Here is an 18,572-nt window from a genome sequence, read left to right as displayed (position 1 = left end):
CGCCAATTGAATCGATTTGGCTTATTTTGATTAAACAGGAAAATTGCTTACGCATTCATTTAGAATTTATTGTAATCGCCGTCTAAAAATTGTAATATTTTTTTTAATATAGTAAATCATTTATGTTTGTGAAGTTAAGTCGAATTTCTGTTTTATATAAGTATTTATATTGGCTTACTCACCCACACGGCCGCTCTGTGAAAATAATGTAGTCCCTATGTAGTTCGGAATCTCTTTCGACGAATTTGACGCAAGTAAAGTTTTCCCAATGCCTCATAGCTTGTTTGAATAGAGATTTATGAGCCCCACTAAAGTTCCCGTCTATTTCATATGGAATCACACCATTTTCCCATATCCGCTCTTTTCGGTTTGTCGCTGCGCGGGCACTACGGTGCCTTATTTTATCCTCAGTATTATTATAAAATTGACTTTCGGCTTCTTCTAAGTCTATATCAGAATCGCGAAAAAACCAGTCTTTGAAAATTTCTGTATTGTTCTTTAGAGGCGCCTTTGGCGGTGGCTTAACGTCAAACTTTTCTTCGAATTCATGCTCGGGTATTTCAAATTTCCTGTATTCCAGTTCATTTCGAAATTTCTTATGATGGCGAAAAAACTTCTTTTTCTGTTGATCGTTTTCGTCTGACCACTTCGATCTATTTTTATCCAATTCCTCAATGGATTGTATGTTGCGTAGTCTGGAAGAAACTTTGCATTATAATAAATACAATTTTAAATATAAATTTAATTTCGTAATAACAATACACCCATTTCTGCTTACCTCCTTCTATTATGTCTCCTTCTTCTGTGCCGCTTGTGTTCACTAGAGTCATCAATCAAAGTTTGTAGGCTTTCCGTGGGTTTTAGTAAATCGTTAGTTTCATTTATGTCTGGTTTTAGTTTATACTTCGTTTTATCGGCCCTATTTATAGTTTGATTGCTATCATCTAGAGCACTAGATGACAAGTCTCCGTTCGTTGGTGCAGGTGCCACTGTTGCGTTTTCTGGCAACTTGAATTTAATATTGTTATTATTATTTGAATCCCCAGTTATTTCACGACTGTTACTTTGTATTTTATTTTTGACTTCTTCTGCTTTAGGTGAATTATTTGACAACTTAATATTTGTATAGAGTTCGTCAAGATTCATTACATTATCATTTGAAATATTTACAACTAAAACGCCGTCTTGTTCTAGGCTTTCTGATTCTGTCAAGTTATCAACAACAATATTATGATTAGTTTGATTTACGGAGTTGATAGGCTCAAGGTAATCCAAATTTTCACCAGGCGGTAATTTACCATTTTTTAGCAAAAGAGATTTGTCCAGCCCTGCTGGTAAAACCTGAAAATTATTATTAAATTAATAAATAATCACAAAAAAGGAAAGATACTATTATCCAAAGATTACAATGTTATGTGCATTTACCTTAGAAGAAATAGAAGCTTCATTATACTTTTTCGGTTTTTCTTGTGATAACTGTAAAGGTTGTTTGGTTCTTTTTCTTAGAATGTCAGGCAATCCCTCTTCTTCTACTTGAAGACCCTCCAACAGGACTTCCTTTTTTAGTCTTTCAACTTCTTCTTGAAGGGATTTATTAATTTTAGAGGAACTCGGAGCGTTTCTAGGTTTGTAGTAATCGACGTCTGGTATTGCGATATCTCCTTGAAAGTTACCTGCAAATAGAACAAATTATGGATAATACTAAATATCTCAATGAAGCTTTCTTGGATAATTACTTTAAATATTTCTACAAAACTTTGCATCAAATCGAGAAGACGTTACGTCTTTCAATGCAAAATAAGTTAATGAAGTTCAGAACTCCCCATTCAATTAAATACCAAGTAGCAATTAAATTATGCTTATAAAAAGTGGTTTCTAACTGTCATAGTTTTTTGATTAGTGACATTTATGATATTGTCATTGCATTTCCTTGTTGTTGTTTGTTTGACGGGTATTAGAGTCATTAAACCATCCGGACATAAATCCAATAATGTCTGAATAATCAAATTGATCTGAATTTCAAATTCGCCGTAGCTGCCGTAGTGCGCGTGAATTGCAGTAAGCTATTAGCGACGTTGCCATCTGCTACGACCATAAAATGTAATGACCGCATGTTTCTGCCCCATCTGCGGCCCAACGCTCGCTGCCAATTAATTAATTCTCAACACACGCATACACGACGCGAATTGGATAACATGCTTTACGATAGTTCCTGGGAATATGAATATTCATTGTGGCACCTTGTTGACGTTAATTATAGCTGCCGATTACAATTTTCCGATACAATACGTTATTGACTGATAAAGGGCCAGTTACTTTTGTGGGTAAATAATGTAATAAACGTATGAAAGGAAGGAATTAAAAATTAATTAAATTGGACTAGGACAGCCTTTGTGTTCTAGTAATCAGGAAATTCTGCTTAAAGTTTTAAGCAGAATTTCCTGATGACTAGAACACACTCCTCGTTTGACTAGTATAAAAAAAACTTCGATAAAATTTACCCATCGGATGTGAGTTCTATTCTCTTTTTAAGATACTTACGAACTCGCATAATTCACTAACTTATTTGTAAACTAGTATTATTCAACTCTTCCAATAGATAACTTTTATATAGTATCTGCGAGTTTTTGTTTGAGTTACATTTGAAATTTAATGATGTATTAATTTCGAGGGTCCATGTGCAATATTCAATAATCGATTCCACTAATATGAAATTAAAGGTCGATTCACATTTCCCCATTACGTTTATAAACCTTTTGCCGAATGTTTAACAGTAATAAAAGCATTCAACGGAGCTTTCACAATACTAAAGCAATTTATTATTTCTTTGTTACGTTGTTTCAATTTCCGCACTTTTACTAGTTCGGGACTAAACTGAAACTAGTTAAGAATTTCATTTAAAGTATAAGAAGAATATTACGAAGTTTTAGAACTAGATAAACTTTATGTAGATTTACTGCCACTGTGTCTTGATTTACGTAAATCAAATTTCGCGTATTCCAAATATAATATCCCTTGGAAATCATGTATAACAGAATTTTGTTTATGTCATACATTTATCGAGTACAATACGCAATTAATAGGGCATACATAGGTTTATAAATAAAAACCTCACAATTGAATTTCAGTCTTCAAAATTATTGGAGTTACATGATGACATGTAATGTATGTAAGCATTCTCCTTTTTTATAAGTACTAATATCCTGTCTACCTATTTAGGCTGCTGTCCTAACAACTATGATACAAAGGCACATGTTACAAAAAGATATGGAATATAGGATCTTCATAATACTCTATTTACCTTATTTTTCATACATTAGGTAGAGTATTATGAAAATATTTGTATATAAATATATGTTCCGGCCGTTAAAACTACTCGGTGATATTTTTGTCTTCGTATATAGTATCCAAGGGCGGTAATACAAGAATTTCAGAATATTACTTCTAGTTATTAAGCACTATAAAATACACTTTAAAATATTAAAGATTCTATTCCAATTGACTAGAACCTGTTGAATTGAATCTTGCTATAAAAATAGTAGTTATGGAATATATAACAGTGAAGACCCCTGTTGGTACTTTATTTTTGACTCCAAAATTTATGTTTTCACTATAGTATTCAAATACATTTTTGCTAACATAATATCATAAATGTATCCAAAAGAAAGTTTTATTAACACGCACAATACGAGACTCCAGGGATGGAACTTGGGCCAGAAACTAGTTATTTTACAAAGTGTAACCTAAGTTGAACAATAGGTATGCTATTGACCTTGAGTTGCGGCCCGTGTAGTTATCAAGGCCTATGTTATGCAATTGTTGACTGTCTATACATAGATACTGCAGTTTGCCAATGACGACACGTCCTGGAATTGGGTCTTTAATCTACATGGATGCTTCTAATTGTAAAAATATTGGTTGTTTGTAAAGTAGGTTTACGATCGAGATGTTTACGTGATAACGTCTTATTGGTGATATAAGTTTTTGGGAAGTAAGGTAATCTTCATTAATTAATGAAGATAACAATTTTTTCAAATTTTAAATTACATCTATCGTTTTATTCACACTTTTGATGATAAATTTCGGGTGTAAAATGACAAGTTTACTTATTCGACTATGATATACAGTTTTCTTCATACATTCGCGGAATGACTGGCAGCGCTCGAGATGAGACGGGAGATCGGTCCGTCTCTCTCTCGTTATACCTGCGATCGCGCTCGTGAGGTTTTGGTGTGACACAAGTTTCTGAACATGTCACCCGACTAAAACGATTTTAAAGACGTTATCACGTCAAAAAGTTGTTTTTACATAATAAGTCGAATATTTTATAACGTTTACATCTTGGTGGTGGAGAGAATACGTCACGTTGAGTTATGTAAATAATAAAAACACTATTTAAATATGTAGTAGGCGTACCAAGGAGATTGGTATATTCTTTTGGAAACACAATGATGGTTCGTTGTCATTATTTAAAATTGTAACACGATTCACGATCAATCACGAACCTTTTCTTTTCTTGTAACGTAAAAGATTCGGTGTTGAATGTTTTAAATCAATACGAGATTTTTTAATTGTTAATCTCGCAAAACTTATAGTATAAAACAGGTATAGCCTTCGAACCCCACATCTCGGACCTCCGGTGACACACTATGGAGGCGGTAACAATTCTATATTTTTCTTAAGATTAACTCGTAGTTCCAAATTGTTTGATTCAGTGCGCTATTCAGCGCAGTAACAGCGGTGTACTGAAGCGAGTTGCTCTGCTGTTGACAGCCTAATGTATATAATATAATATGTGGGGATAAGGTTTTTCTATACTATCGAAGAAATCTTAATGTCTAAAAATTTACGTTATGTTTTTAATAAATAAAAGAACAACAAGTTGACCCGGCAAACTTTGTTTTGCCATGTATATTATTTCCATAAAACATTTTTTTAGTTCCATAAAAATAACTATCTACTATAATAGGTTGTTCGTAGAGGGGTGAAAATTAAGGGTTGTCTGTAATTTTGTATCATAAAAAAATAAAAACAAAAAAAAATTGTTTTAAAAATAAGAAAATATGGGATTCGCAGACCTAACCCATATGCACACAAAATATCACAAAAATCGGTCGAGCCATTTCGGAGGAGTTTATTTATAAACACCGTGACACGAGAATTTTATATAGCAGATGATTCAATACCTGTCTTATTATAACATCTTTTATTAATCCAGTATTAGATTAAATACTTTGCGGTTGAAACGCGTTTATTACACAATACTACTACGGTAATTTAATCCTACTAAATAATTTGTCATCGTAAAATCCGATGAGGAAACTAGTATTTCTTTTATATATACGAGTATATCGGACTAATGGCTTTATCAACTGTATCAAACGAATCATTTATATTTCTATAAAGGTACTAATAATCAATGACTACACTATTAGTATCGATCATTGAAAAGTGGTTAATTTAAAGATCTTGCAATATATGCACATTTAATAAACAGTATTACTAGTAATTAGAACTGCTTTTGGGCTGATTTAGCTTTGTTAATTGATATGCCATTATATATAAAACAACAAATACGGCACAGACAATTGTAACATAGTGCATGTAATTAAAAGATTTTTAAAGACCATCAATTATTCGCGAACGCGGACTTAAATAATAACATTAAAGGATGAACGATTTCATAGAAAATTCACTTTGGAAAATTGCTCTCATTCAAGTTATGAGGTACTCGCGATAATTTCTGCGTTACTTATGATGCGGCCACAAAACACCTCCAATAACTATGTTTTATACGCGCAAAAATAAACCTTATGCTATTAAAATAAAGTTCAAGTTTAGTTATTTATCAATTTATAGGTGCTAGAGCGGTCGGTACTGTTTTAATGTGTCGTCTCTAATAATTTATGTAAATGAAGCGGGTTAAATGATTTATACGGGAGACGAATATCTCATTTGAAGTATGAAATATATATATTATATATATATTTCCTATTTCTTAATATAATAATAATAATAATTAAGCCTCATTTATTCCTTGAAAAATTTACAAAAAGTTACAAAATATACACACACACAAAATATATACATACATAATTTTTTTTATAAGTCTTTAGTGAATAATATAGTGCAAATTTATGTTTAATAGTCATAAATCGAAACAAACTAACGATGTAAAAAATTGTTTGGGGCAGAAACTTCGAACAAATACTTAAAAAACAACATTATCTGAAACGTATTGAATGAGTGACTCAGCACGGACTATTTATTTCTTAATATACTTTTACAATTTTTTAATGTCTATTACAAATCCTGTTAGTATGCAAATGAAATGCAGCGCCTTGCATATCATTTCGTCAGAATACAGAGACATTATTATGTTTTTTGTAAAACTCGATAAGCAGATTGCACAGATCCCCGTTATCAAAGACGTTGCGCCTACTGAATGCTGTCTCCGACACTATCGACATATTTATATGTTCGCAGAGTGAATTCACAGCGATATTGTGTATATTGTGTTTAATATTATATATGTACTTTATTATATTTTATTTTATGTTTCTCGACATTATCTTATTGGCATAGTCTGTAAGAAATAATTTCTGTAATAAATAAATAAATAATGTTTAATATAAGTAACAAAATAGTAGTTCATTAACAGTTGTATTTGATAGAAACAAGTAAAGTACTTTTTACAAAGTATTAAGTATAGCCGTAAATATACCGTCATCAATGTATGACAAAAAATACATGTTAAACATAATATTTCATTAAAAAATACACACTTTATAATAGTTTAAAAGGCCGCTTTATCTATTTCCCCAGCATTGTTTAAGTACGCTCGGTGTTGCGCAGAGATTGCCTTTTCGAAGCCAACTTTAAAATTATCATCGCACGCCATACCGACTCTATTCAAACTCTATTGTTTTGACACATTTCGCTTTCAAACGGAAGTGAAGGTAATAAAGAATTAAAGTATGAAATAATGTATTAAGTCCCGTCACTACAAATGCAGGCAGATATATTATTGGGTTATCCTTTTAAGGCTAACATATGACGAATGTTTTTGAGTCAAAGACGTGGCCATTTCCTCAATATGTCAAGTCAAGTCAGGCGATATACCAATGACGGCTTGGCTATCATTGATCTAAAAATTATTATGAATTCTATTATTCTGTTTTCCTGCTATTCCTACAAAGAATGTTAAAATCATCTACTTATCTGCACTAATATTATAATAAGGATTATGTTTGTATTGGATCGGCTCCAAAACTACTGTATCGATTTGAAAAATTCTTTCACCATAAGAATCCTATATTTTCCCTAATATATAATATTTTAATAAAGAATAGAGCAAAGTGATGTACAACAGTTTTATAGAAGACATCAATAGAAGTTCACACAATTTGATGTCACAATAACCACCCTTTTCATATGCAATACGCCAGTTCAAACTAGGCCATACTTTTCGTTACTTTGTCTTTATCCAAACAAATCACTTCATATTCAAGGCTATTTCAGTAACTGTGAATTATTCCAATCGGACGTACGATACAAAAGTTATCATTAGTGTAATAATGATTGAAATTCAAATTTAAAAATAACGGCACTCTAAAGGATTCTACCGCTTTTGTCTACAACCGAGAATAAACTCGAAAAATTTCAACTTAGGTTCCTATATTTGAAATAAAACTAATATTGTTGAAGAGGATGCAATTTTTTTGCTATAATACAGGAAATTAATGCGGGCAGCTGCGAGTGGATATGGATTGGTATGGGAATGTATTCTATGATCATTGTTATTTTTATAAAAAAATGGATAATCTACCTTCTGTGTCTGACACGCGTCGTTGATTTTGGGCTTACGACATGCCGGATTCATCACAATGTTTGCCTTCACTGTAAGATCAAAAGCTAATTGCGAACATAGAAAGAAAATTACATTGCTGCAACCCCGTGATTCGAACGCACGACCTCAGGGTTGAAGATTAGGCTTAAGCCAACACTGCCGAATGAAAAAAGTATATGATTGATTCTAGAATATCAATATATATTAAATATTTTTTCAGACTAATATAACGCAAAGTAATGGCAGATAAAAAAAAAAGGGTGCGTGTACTTATGTACGCGCGTAAGAAGTTATACTTCTTTGGCATTATTAAAAATAGTTTTTGATTGCATGCAAATAATTAATTACAATTAAATAATCAAAGACTGGAAAAGGAGTCATTAAAGTCAATAAAGTTCAGTTTACATTTGAAAAATTAATTAAATAAATATTTATTATTATTCTCTTACATTAAACAAATAAAACACTATTTATCTTTAAAACATTTTTATTTCATTATACTATTTATTTTTAAGTGACTGTCTTCATCAGAATTTCGGTTTGTAATTTTAAATTAATCATTACTTGGTTGTGCATCTACGAGGCTTCTCCAAAACTAAAACTACTACTTGCTTTCTGCAACAAATAAGAGAATATTAATTTAAGCTCTGTCCATGCAAAACTTAAATTTTTTTATAATTCATATTATAAATTTTTTAACACATTTATATTAATATAATTATATAAATGTGTTAATAATATAATTTGTAGCACATGCTACAGACCTGGATAGCAACTTTCTTTTATTCTATTTAGAGATAGAGATAATTTAAATATAATACCGGTGTCTTCCTTGTAGGTTTCTTTGGAGTTGTTTGGGGATTCTTGTTGTTCAGTTCGACATGATTTTCTTTAACCTTTCTTTAATCCTACAAAATAATGAAATTGTTAAGTTATGTTGTCACTGTTGTGCACACCTTTGTTTGGCTTTTTTAGTATTCAAGTTATGTCAAAACTGATTTATTACCTTGTCATTGTTGGCTTTTGGGATATCAATTGTTTCCAAAATGATTTTATTTGTAATATCCTGAAATATATAAATAACATCTATTAATTTAAGTATCATGGTGAGTGGTTCGCACTCAGGTATTAAGGTGTATTATACCCACTGTCCATTATAAGTGGGAATGGGCTCACTTCTGGCTGGACAGAGTTTCGGTACTACAAGTGCAACATGGATGTTTTGCGGTATTACAATATCTCTAACTACCTGTAGGGGAATAAAGTACTGTTGTGAGCATATGCCTATGCTTGAAAGGTTGAACCTTGAACATCACCATACATCATATTTATAATTAACATTCCTACGTCGACACCATCACAATCAAATTCATTGAAATCTACTTCAAACCGTTGCGGTATCATCTCTGCCATATCCATTGTGTCTCGAGAAGGTGATGGTGGCTTTGTTCCACCTCCAGTTTTAGATGTTTCACGGCGATAAGATGACAACTCTTTTTTTGTATTCAATTTAGTGCACTTCCACTGATTCATCAATTGTTTTTTGTCTCTTGTCCTTATATTTGCTAGATTAAATCTGAAAAATTACATGTTTTGATTAAATAATGTGGTCATTTTTTTGAGATGCAGGTACTTATTAAAATGTTTACTTCTCTGTTATATCGCTCCAAGCCTTCATTTTCTCCTTATTAGTATTCGTGCTTAAATCTTTGTTCTCAATTATTGATATATAGAATATTTCTAAAACGTTGCTGTAACAAACGCAATAAACATAAGCAATGAATAATGGTTCATGTTTCAGTTTTAATCAACAATAATACTCGATAATACCTACGGATAGTTAACCTCAATTGTATTGAAGCACTCAGGAAGGTTGGCACAGTTTTTTCACAAATATTTTATCATATTAATTAGTTTTGATTTAGATATTAAATTTAAATCACTTCTGATTATAATTCAGACGCACATATAAAATTCGCACTTGTATAATGAAAATAACTAGATACATAGATAATCTTTTATTTTAAACAATAATTCAAACTCCTATATTTGTTTAAAAGGTAAATGTCATTGTCAGATGTCAATTGTCATGGATATTCAAAATTCTTGTTAAGCTGCTAAGCTAAGAAATAGAATATGCGTGAAGTTAGCTTATATTCTATTTCTTTTGTAGATTGCGCACGCTATAATCACACTCCGAATTTTGTGTCATAGGTGCGCGCGCATCGTAAAATTTCACTCTCATCAAATTTTCATAACGCGCCTAAAGAAGTATAACTTCAAAAAGATTTTATTTCAAGTAAATTAAACGAGATCGATAATAATTGGCGCTGAAAAGCTTTATTGGCAAAGCAGCTGATGCGGGTTTTTATTATCTTCAAAGGGAAATTCAATAACCGATAACAGAGCGTTGATTGCGCAGTTTTAAACTAGATAATAGTTTTTTCTTTGTTCATTGGTGACGTGAAAAAAGATCATATTGTTTCACGATTGACTGTTTTAAAAGCTTATGGGGTTTTGGGCGTGGGAAGGACTGTCCAATTTTACATAATATGTATTTATTAAATTATAATACATAACTAAAATATATTATTAAACGAGTCCCTTTAGGCAAGGATCCGAAGATACTGGCAGCGTTCCTCCTTTGAATAGCTAGACTAAATCTTTATCCGAGGTAGCTGCCAGCTCTTCGGTCTCCTGTGATGTCAACTAACCTTTTTGCTATTTCCTTATAGCCTTTTAATATTATATTTTAGTTATTATATTATAAGGGTAGTTATTGTTTCTCTGTTATTTTTTTTATTTTTAATAAATAATTTATTAAATTTGCCGCATATATACGATACTCGTAAATATAGTACTATCAAAAACATAGATAAGTAACAGCGCTCACAAGCAATCATAATAAGGAAAAATAATATCAACTGTATAATAATAGAATACTATAGAATAATAGAATAGGTTATGATCTCTATATGTATATCATGTTTGCCTTTAAGTGCTTGTCACATTAAAAATTGTATTTTGTGTTTGTTTTTACCAATGTGCCAGTGTGCCGAGCGTTGGCAAGCTTTTTCTCAATAAAATAAAAATAAAATAAAGAATACAAAGGGTAATACTTACATAGAAGCATATTCATTTATTGCGATATACGATGATTTCTCTGTCTTATGACGAAAAATGTAAAAATATCAATAATATTTGCTCAGATAAAGTATCAAAGCATGTAAAATGAGTAAAATAGGTTACTCTGTACTGACAAAGGCTTGAAAAGACCTTGAATACTGAACTCAAAAGCTTTGTACGTCTTCAATGTTACGTTAACTCAATAGGAAACCTGAATTATTCTATAACATTGAGAACAGTGATTTTAATATGCAAAGTTGGTTGTCAAGGAGAAAGATTTTTGTTCTAAAATTTAAAAATCTTTCGATTATATTGTATAACTAGCTGGTGCCCGGGACTTCGTCTGTGCAGGATTAAAATAATATTTGTCCAAATGGTGTAGCGTAAAAGATATATCTTATCTACATTAAATACAAGAAGCGATAAAATATTCATTTAGGAATCAATTTATTACTACCAAATGTACATTTGAAATAAATTATCAATTTTATTGTAGTTATGGTTCACTAATTTGGCAAAAATGGCTTACACACAAAATATGGATATAAACATTGGCGGGCTTTTTGTAGGACTATTTAAGATAAACATTTCCATAATACATTACATATGTGTAATTGTGTAACTTTAGCGGTTTTAGCAGCGCACGCCAGAATAGTTCGCAGATGATAGATTTTTTCCTACTTACTTGATATTTTGGACAATTCACACAATATCTTTATAAATTGTAGCCTATGTGTTATTCTGATGTATAAACTATATTATTGTAATGTTTCATTAAAATCAATTCAATGAAAGAGTAACAAAAATCCGTCCATACTAGCAAACTTTATCGTTTATAATATTAGTAGGATACCCATATTGCATGTTAATTTGATAAATTTACGATAATAGACAAATAGGTGATCAGCCTGCGATCGCCCAACGTCGTCATGGTTCTAAGACATGCTTCCTCACGATGTATGCCTTCACAGTACGAGCAAGTGATTGTGATAGAGAAAATCTATTGATGCAGTATGGATTTTGAACGCTAAACCTTTGGTTGCGCACTTAAACACTTCACTAGAAATGCACAGTGTATCTCGTAAATCTTTTATAAAATCACATTAAATATATTTTTAAGGTTTCTGATTCTTCCTAGCATGCTTTATTACGTTTCATTATCTTACTACAAAGCTTGTTAGTGAAATAATTATATCTAGTAAATCTTATTCCATATGGCATTCTGATAAACAATAAACTACAAGCTCCCTCCTTATCAGAATGCCAAATCGTAAAATAACTGCTTTACGACTGATTTGAGCGCGTCCGCCGCTGTGAAAACCGCTGTGAGAGTTCGAAAAGTGAGTTACATAATCGCAAGGCAGATTTTGACTACTAAAAATATAATAAAAATGTCGTAATTTCCACATTAGTGAAAAAGTCCAACGTTTATTGAATGTGTTGAAAAACACGACTAAAGACACGAAGCCCATGAAAGACGCGAAACAACACTACTTTAAAAAAAATATCATCATTTACGCAAATTCAATAAAGAACTCAGCGAAGCATTTTAGTAATTTGTGCGAAATTCACGGATTAAGGGGCCTTAAAATCAATTTGTCGGGGTCTCACCTTTGGGAAAACTTATTTAAAGGTAAAACGATTGTGGCTTGATGTCAAAGTTAAGTTTCGTGATTATATCAAATATAATACCTACTATACCTAGTTTTTTGCAATTTCATCTTCGTCTTTAGCTAACCTTACTTAATACTAATGTAATAATTGGGTATTAAACCATCTTTGTTATTAGAGTTACATAACCGTCGAGGTTTGTTTTCCGATAAAACAATAAATTTTTCAGGTAGAACGGGTTGTAAGAAATGTATCTACCCTATGCGGCGTTTGTGGGACTTAAAACGTAGATTTTACGTTACGACTTAAAATTTGCTGAAACCACCACTGAAATTCATATGCAAAATCTATGCAATATGATCAACAACTGGCATGCCTGAACGCCCTTTAAAAGCACGCACTAGCGAGCCCTCTGGCATTGAGAGTGTCTATGGGCGGCGGTATCACTTAACATCAGGTGAGCCTCCTGTCCGTTGGCCCCATAACATAATATAGCACACATAACCGTTTTAATATTAAAATTCCTTCCAAAAGCTTTGCGATAAACCGGCCTTAGTTCTAGCATACCTTAACTCATACTTGCGAATAGCACGCTGTCTTTCCTAGCCTCGCACGGCTAGACATTTTGTTTATTGTTTTGGAACTAAATATAGCCTATGTTACTTCCTAAGGGATAATGTACTTCTTATTTTGAAAGAATTGCTAATAGTTTAATATTATAAAAGTAAGAATTGTTAATAATGTGATAATAATTAATATAGTTTAGATTCTCGTACTTACATATTTCTTGTTTTGCTTACATACGCTGTGCTTTCTAAAGCGCTAAAGTGTTTTTATCTTGTAAAATATAATTTCTCTTATCTCGGAACTAAATTTATTTGTTATCATATTAGCAATTAAAATAAACGTATTGATCCGTATCGCTATTTATAAATTAGTCGTTTAAACCATAATAAATATATATCTATGTGATATATGTGTAATGCTTTTACGCCCCAAGAGATCGATTCAATGGTTCCCATGGACGAATCATGTTTCAATAGAGCACTCCTCTCGATTGAATATGTACTGTTATGTAGAAAATAAAAGAAGTTTGTTAATTATTATCACATACTGACATTAGATGAATACGAGTTTAGTCATTTGCTAATTAATCACTTTAATTTTTTGTCTTTTCTCGTCAAAATATTACCTAAAATAAAAACTATTTTCAAAATATAAAATATATAATGCAACGGACGACCTTATCACAACTAAACAATCTCTTCCAGGTAATCCTGATAATAGCAGTCATAAACGAATTTTGAATAGAGCAAAATTGTTAAGAAAATTATTCAAATCGTCACCTTAAATATACTTGAATCTAAATAAAACGTTCGCTAAACAAAGGTTTATTTAATTCATAATAATAGTTATAAATGTGCTTAATTTATATGCGCAAAGTTAGAATTATAAAATCATCTTAATCTCCTGGTTGATCATCTATTTTAAATCATTATGATCGCTTAAGAGTTGATGGCATATCAATATATTGCTTCAACATTCAAAGAAATATTAAAACTAGTCATTTTTGTACTCGAGTGTACAAGAATATAATATAGAGTAGCAAGCAAGCGTGCACAATAGATCGGTAGGTACAGTCGCGTGCATTAACGACGGACTTTGACAGTTGCACCGATCGTAAAGCCCGCTTCCGGCATTACAATGGTGTTGCCAGGAACGACAGCAGCCTTTTACCGTTATATTTCTATTAAATAGGACAATATTGTAAACGTTTTTTATAAATTACACTGGATTAATAGTTACCTCTTAATAAATAGATATGTATGTTTTTGTTAAATATTCCATAGATAATTATTAAAGCGGGCATTTATTTCACAGACTATGCTGATCAATTGAGCTAATTCTGCGTGAGTAGTGTATTTTGAGACAGTCATAGATTAACGAAAAAAACAATGTGCAGTCATTAAAAACAATATTGTTTAAATAATAGTATTTAATTTAAATTTACGCGCGAATTTAAAAATGTAATCAACTTTTCTATAATTTTATATAATTCTATACAGGCAAAAAATATTTAATAATCCAACATATATATATATATATTCTTATTCTTATTATTTTTCTTATTATTCAACATCCGTACCTCCTGTCAACGTATACAGTACCGGTAAATGAGGTAGACTTGTGCGCGTCCACGCTTATTGTCATATTCGGCTAAAATAGTCTTTATTTCAAACACATAAGGGTCAAACTGCTATCCATTTATAGTGTAAATTGAGTGTCAACAGAGACCATTTAAAGAGCCCTCGAATCAAACCCAATACTGTATAGAATGAACGCGTTTTACGCACTTCAAAGTCTCTTTGTTATTTTTTAGTTTGAATGTTTGGGAAATGAAATGTTGCTTTTATAGTAATCTGTTCGTTTTATAAACGATGTATATTCTCTATAACCAACGCGAGTACATCTAAATAAAACTTTTTTAACAGATCTTCTTCCTTTACTTCTCGTTCATTGCCAATAAAAACAACAGTTTCACAGACTTGACATTTTGCGTTTACCACGTTGGCGTTACTCTATCATCATGGTCTGTAAAAGTCGATACAGCTGGTTACAGAGGATGAGGTCAGGATACAAGACTCAACTCTGCATATGGTACGGACATGTTCTACTTTTTACTTTAACGGATATAAACACAAAGTTTATTACTCGACGTTATGACCGCTTCTCAGTAATTGTAGTCAGCAAGTCACATCAATTTGACTTATGACTATTTGATATAATGATTAAGAGTCTACTGAAATGTTGATATGCCTTAATATGACAACATTTCAGTAGAATGTTTCTTTATTATCATGGTACCGTCATGTCATTTTGTATTAATTAAACAATTATTTCATACTTATAATTTTATTATTAATATAAGGGAAATTTCAATAAAAACAGTATTATTTTATATATATAGTCCGACGTCAAAGATGTTTCTTTGCGTTAGTTTTATCTGAAACTTTGTGCTGAGACGCTTTAAGTATTTTTGTTTCCGTCAGTGAAATAAAACAGAAGAACTGAATAAAACAGAGGAAAATAATGGAAAACTCGGCACCTTTGCGTAACAGGATTGTTCTTTCATAACAACCGTAACAGTTTTTGTTTAATAATACTGGCTAGTATTATTAAACAAAAACTTTGGTTTTGTATCAAAATTACACTTTATGTATATCCTGTGCCATATTCTAATATAGGCTGTTGACTTATCAAAATATGTTTCTCCTACTAAGTTTTATGAAAAATTAACTATTTACATGTTATTTTTCACCATCCGTAGTCCTGTAATCGAAACCAATGTTATAATTTACTAGAATCTTTACTTGTATAATGTTATTAACTAACTTATAGATTTTGAAGCAAAATTTATCTGCTATTCCCGTAAGGACCTTCAATGTTATAATTAACCAAATATTTTCACATTAACTTACTCAACAATATGGCAATTATTTAATGTTGTTTTATAGTACGAGATCCCGCTGCAGGATTGGTGTGCTCATCGACTTTTTGTTTAAAACCAAATTTTTATGTTTATTTATAATTAAGAGAATATATATTTACTAGGGTGCCTATCAAAATTTGGCCGCCATTATTTTTAATTGATTTTTGGTAAAAAATTTCGTTTATTTAGTTTTTAAATAAAATAACGTCTACATCACGGTAATTAATATGAAGATTCTAAAAAATCACAAATCACAATAAATATATATTCTCTTAATTATAAATAAACATAAAAATTTGGTTTTAAACAAAAAGTCGATGAGCACACCAATCCTGCAGCGGGATCTTAGACCATTAGTAAATAAAATTTGACTCATACTACTAAATGTTTACCATCAAAATATTAAATAAAGAGACACTTATATCTAAACCTATTTCTGTCTTTTCCCTATTTTCTAAGTTCTTTATCCCGTTATTTACTTCGGGTTTTCTACTTTATTCGTAACATTTGTGGTGAATGTAATAGCATTCCATCAAAGAGTGACAAACAGCGCGTGAAATTATGTGGCAACAGGGTACCTTTCACACGCCATGAAAAACTCCTTCGACTGTTCATTCATAGAAAAGTTTTTCTATAAATAAAATTAAGCGGTTGATTGAAAGTAATGTTTCGTCTTACATAATATAAATATCAGTGTACGTCTGGCTGGAGCCTCAGTGGGTCATGGGTTTGATCCCCGGTTGTGCACCAAGTTTTCTTTTTATGTGCCCCACTAGTTTATGTAATAAATTTGTAAATATTAAACCATTACTGTTAATATACTCTATGTTGTACTTTTGTATTTTTATTCTTAACTAGATAGTTATTATGTAGATGTATACTCGTATTATATCATCAACATCAATGGCTGTACGGCTCCTTATGGTACTTATGGTCCGCAAATTTCAAAATTCAAAAATCATTTAATCATATAGACAACATTGTACACTTATTGTAGACTTGTCAGTAAATAAATACATATTAATCCTTTTAATTTTACAGTTAGTGCCAGTTCTTAAATCAAAGGCGTAGAACGGAAAGCAAGCAAGTATCTTTCGCCATCGCAATCAGTCTCGTGTTTCTTGGGGCCATTTCGATCACCTATTGTTTCGAGGTCCTTGACAACACAGTCCCATCAACGCATCCTTTGTCTATTGGATGGTCTCTTACCACCAGTTTGAGAGTTGGCGGCCTGCCTTCCGCCATAGGTGCACATGTCCCAACCAGTGAAGCCTTTTATGAGTTGGGCGATATTATAAAGTTGTTCATTAAATCGAATACACCAAACACCGTCGTCGCAAATACCACCAAAAATTTAATAATATGTAATTGTGTTAGACCTATATCACATTGACGTGCAAAATATTTATCCAATAAACAACCCCGAACTCATTTGTTTAAGGGCAGACTCACTAAATTCTCGCTAACTATGACAAATGCGGGGTTTCGTTTCTGGCAGGACTTTTTAGCTAATATTTTTCTCCCGACTAATTGGTTTACATTGAAATATTTGGAAAACTAATTAATATTTATGTCTGGAAATATAATTCTTATGAGATTTATTTCGACGAAATGTTTTAGGAAAGAAATGTTGTAGCAGTAAAAATAACATTTATTTCTAAGTTAAAATGAAATTTTGCGTTTTTATATTGTATTATATTATAGGTTTTGTTAAAAAAAAATTACCAAACCTAAAACATATGTAAATAATACGCCAAAAAAGTTTCAGTTGACTCTAGACTTGCGAAAACCTTTATTTCTTAGTTATTTGCGTATGATCCTAGATATATAGTAGGTATATTATCTATTGAAAACATCATGTTTTTATTAAATAGTTATCATGATCATTAAGGATTTCGTGACATAACAAGTGTTCATGAAATTTTCTTCAAAATTTGAAAATCTGCTTCCAGAACTAGATTTATTTATAAATCTTTATCTAAATTAAATAATGTTTTGCTCTCTTTTGAATATAAATACATACTAGTCTTTTAAAACATAATTTCTCGCAATTTTAAATACAATTTAATTTTATATTCCTCGCTGACAGTTGTCATAGTTATAAATAGAATCTTGTTAGAGGATCGCTTTAATATGCAAATTGCTAGCCATAAAGGAAATGCAGTTTTTAATTATATAGTACAAATACATAATTATATTGTAATTTTTTTCTATATTTGTAAAATAGTAAATTTTCTGTTAAAATATTTTTCCAAACACTAGATAGTTATAGTTCCAGTGGACGGTCAAGGGGACGAAATTATTTTACTGTCTATGCGTGTCTATAGTATACTTAACGGTATTAAATTATTTATTATATAAGTTAATTACATTTTATACACCATAGAGCGATAACGATCGCTGAAGAACACTCAAAACATGGAATTTTATAATTATTTATTTTATTAACAGTTTCAGTTTGTTAACGTGTATGTGCCCACTCATGTACCAATTATC

At 31.2% G+C, this 18,572-nt stretch overlaps 1 protein-coding gene across 3 annotated transcripts in view; it reads right to left on the bottom strand.

Moving 5' to 3' along the window:
• LOC125063151 (tolloid-like protein 1) overlaps nt 1-18,572 on the bottom strand; it is a 72,813-nt gene that overhangs the window by 29,037 nt on the left and 25,204 nt on the right. For all 3 annotated transcript variants that reach the window (XM_047669406.1, XM_047669405.1, XM_047669404.1), the window contains exons 3-5: nt 1,426-1,673; nt 779-1,341; nt 183-695 (exon numbers count right to left, since the gene is read on the bottom strand). In XM_047669406.1, coding sequence (XP_047525362.1) covers nt 183-695; nt 779-1,341; nt 1,426-1,673 — 1,324 coding nt within the window. The remainder of the gene's footprint in view (nt 1-182; nt 696-778; nt 1,342-1,425; nt 1,674-18,572) is intronic.

Source organism: Pieris napi, chromosome 3 (assembly GCF_905475465.1).
Source record: "Pieris napi chromosome 3, ilPieNapi1.2, whole genome shotgun sequence".
NCBI classification, from domain to species: domain Eukaryota; kingdom Metazoa; phylum Arthropoda; class Insecta; order Lepidoptera; family Pieridae; genus Pieris; species Pieris napi.
Note: the sequence above shows the minus strand (reverse complement) of the source record. Positions and strands in the feature narration are given on the sequence as shown.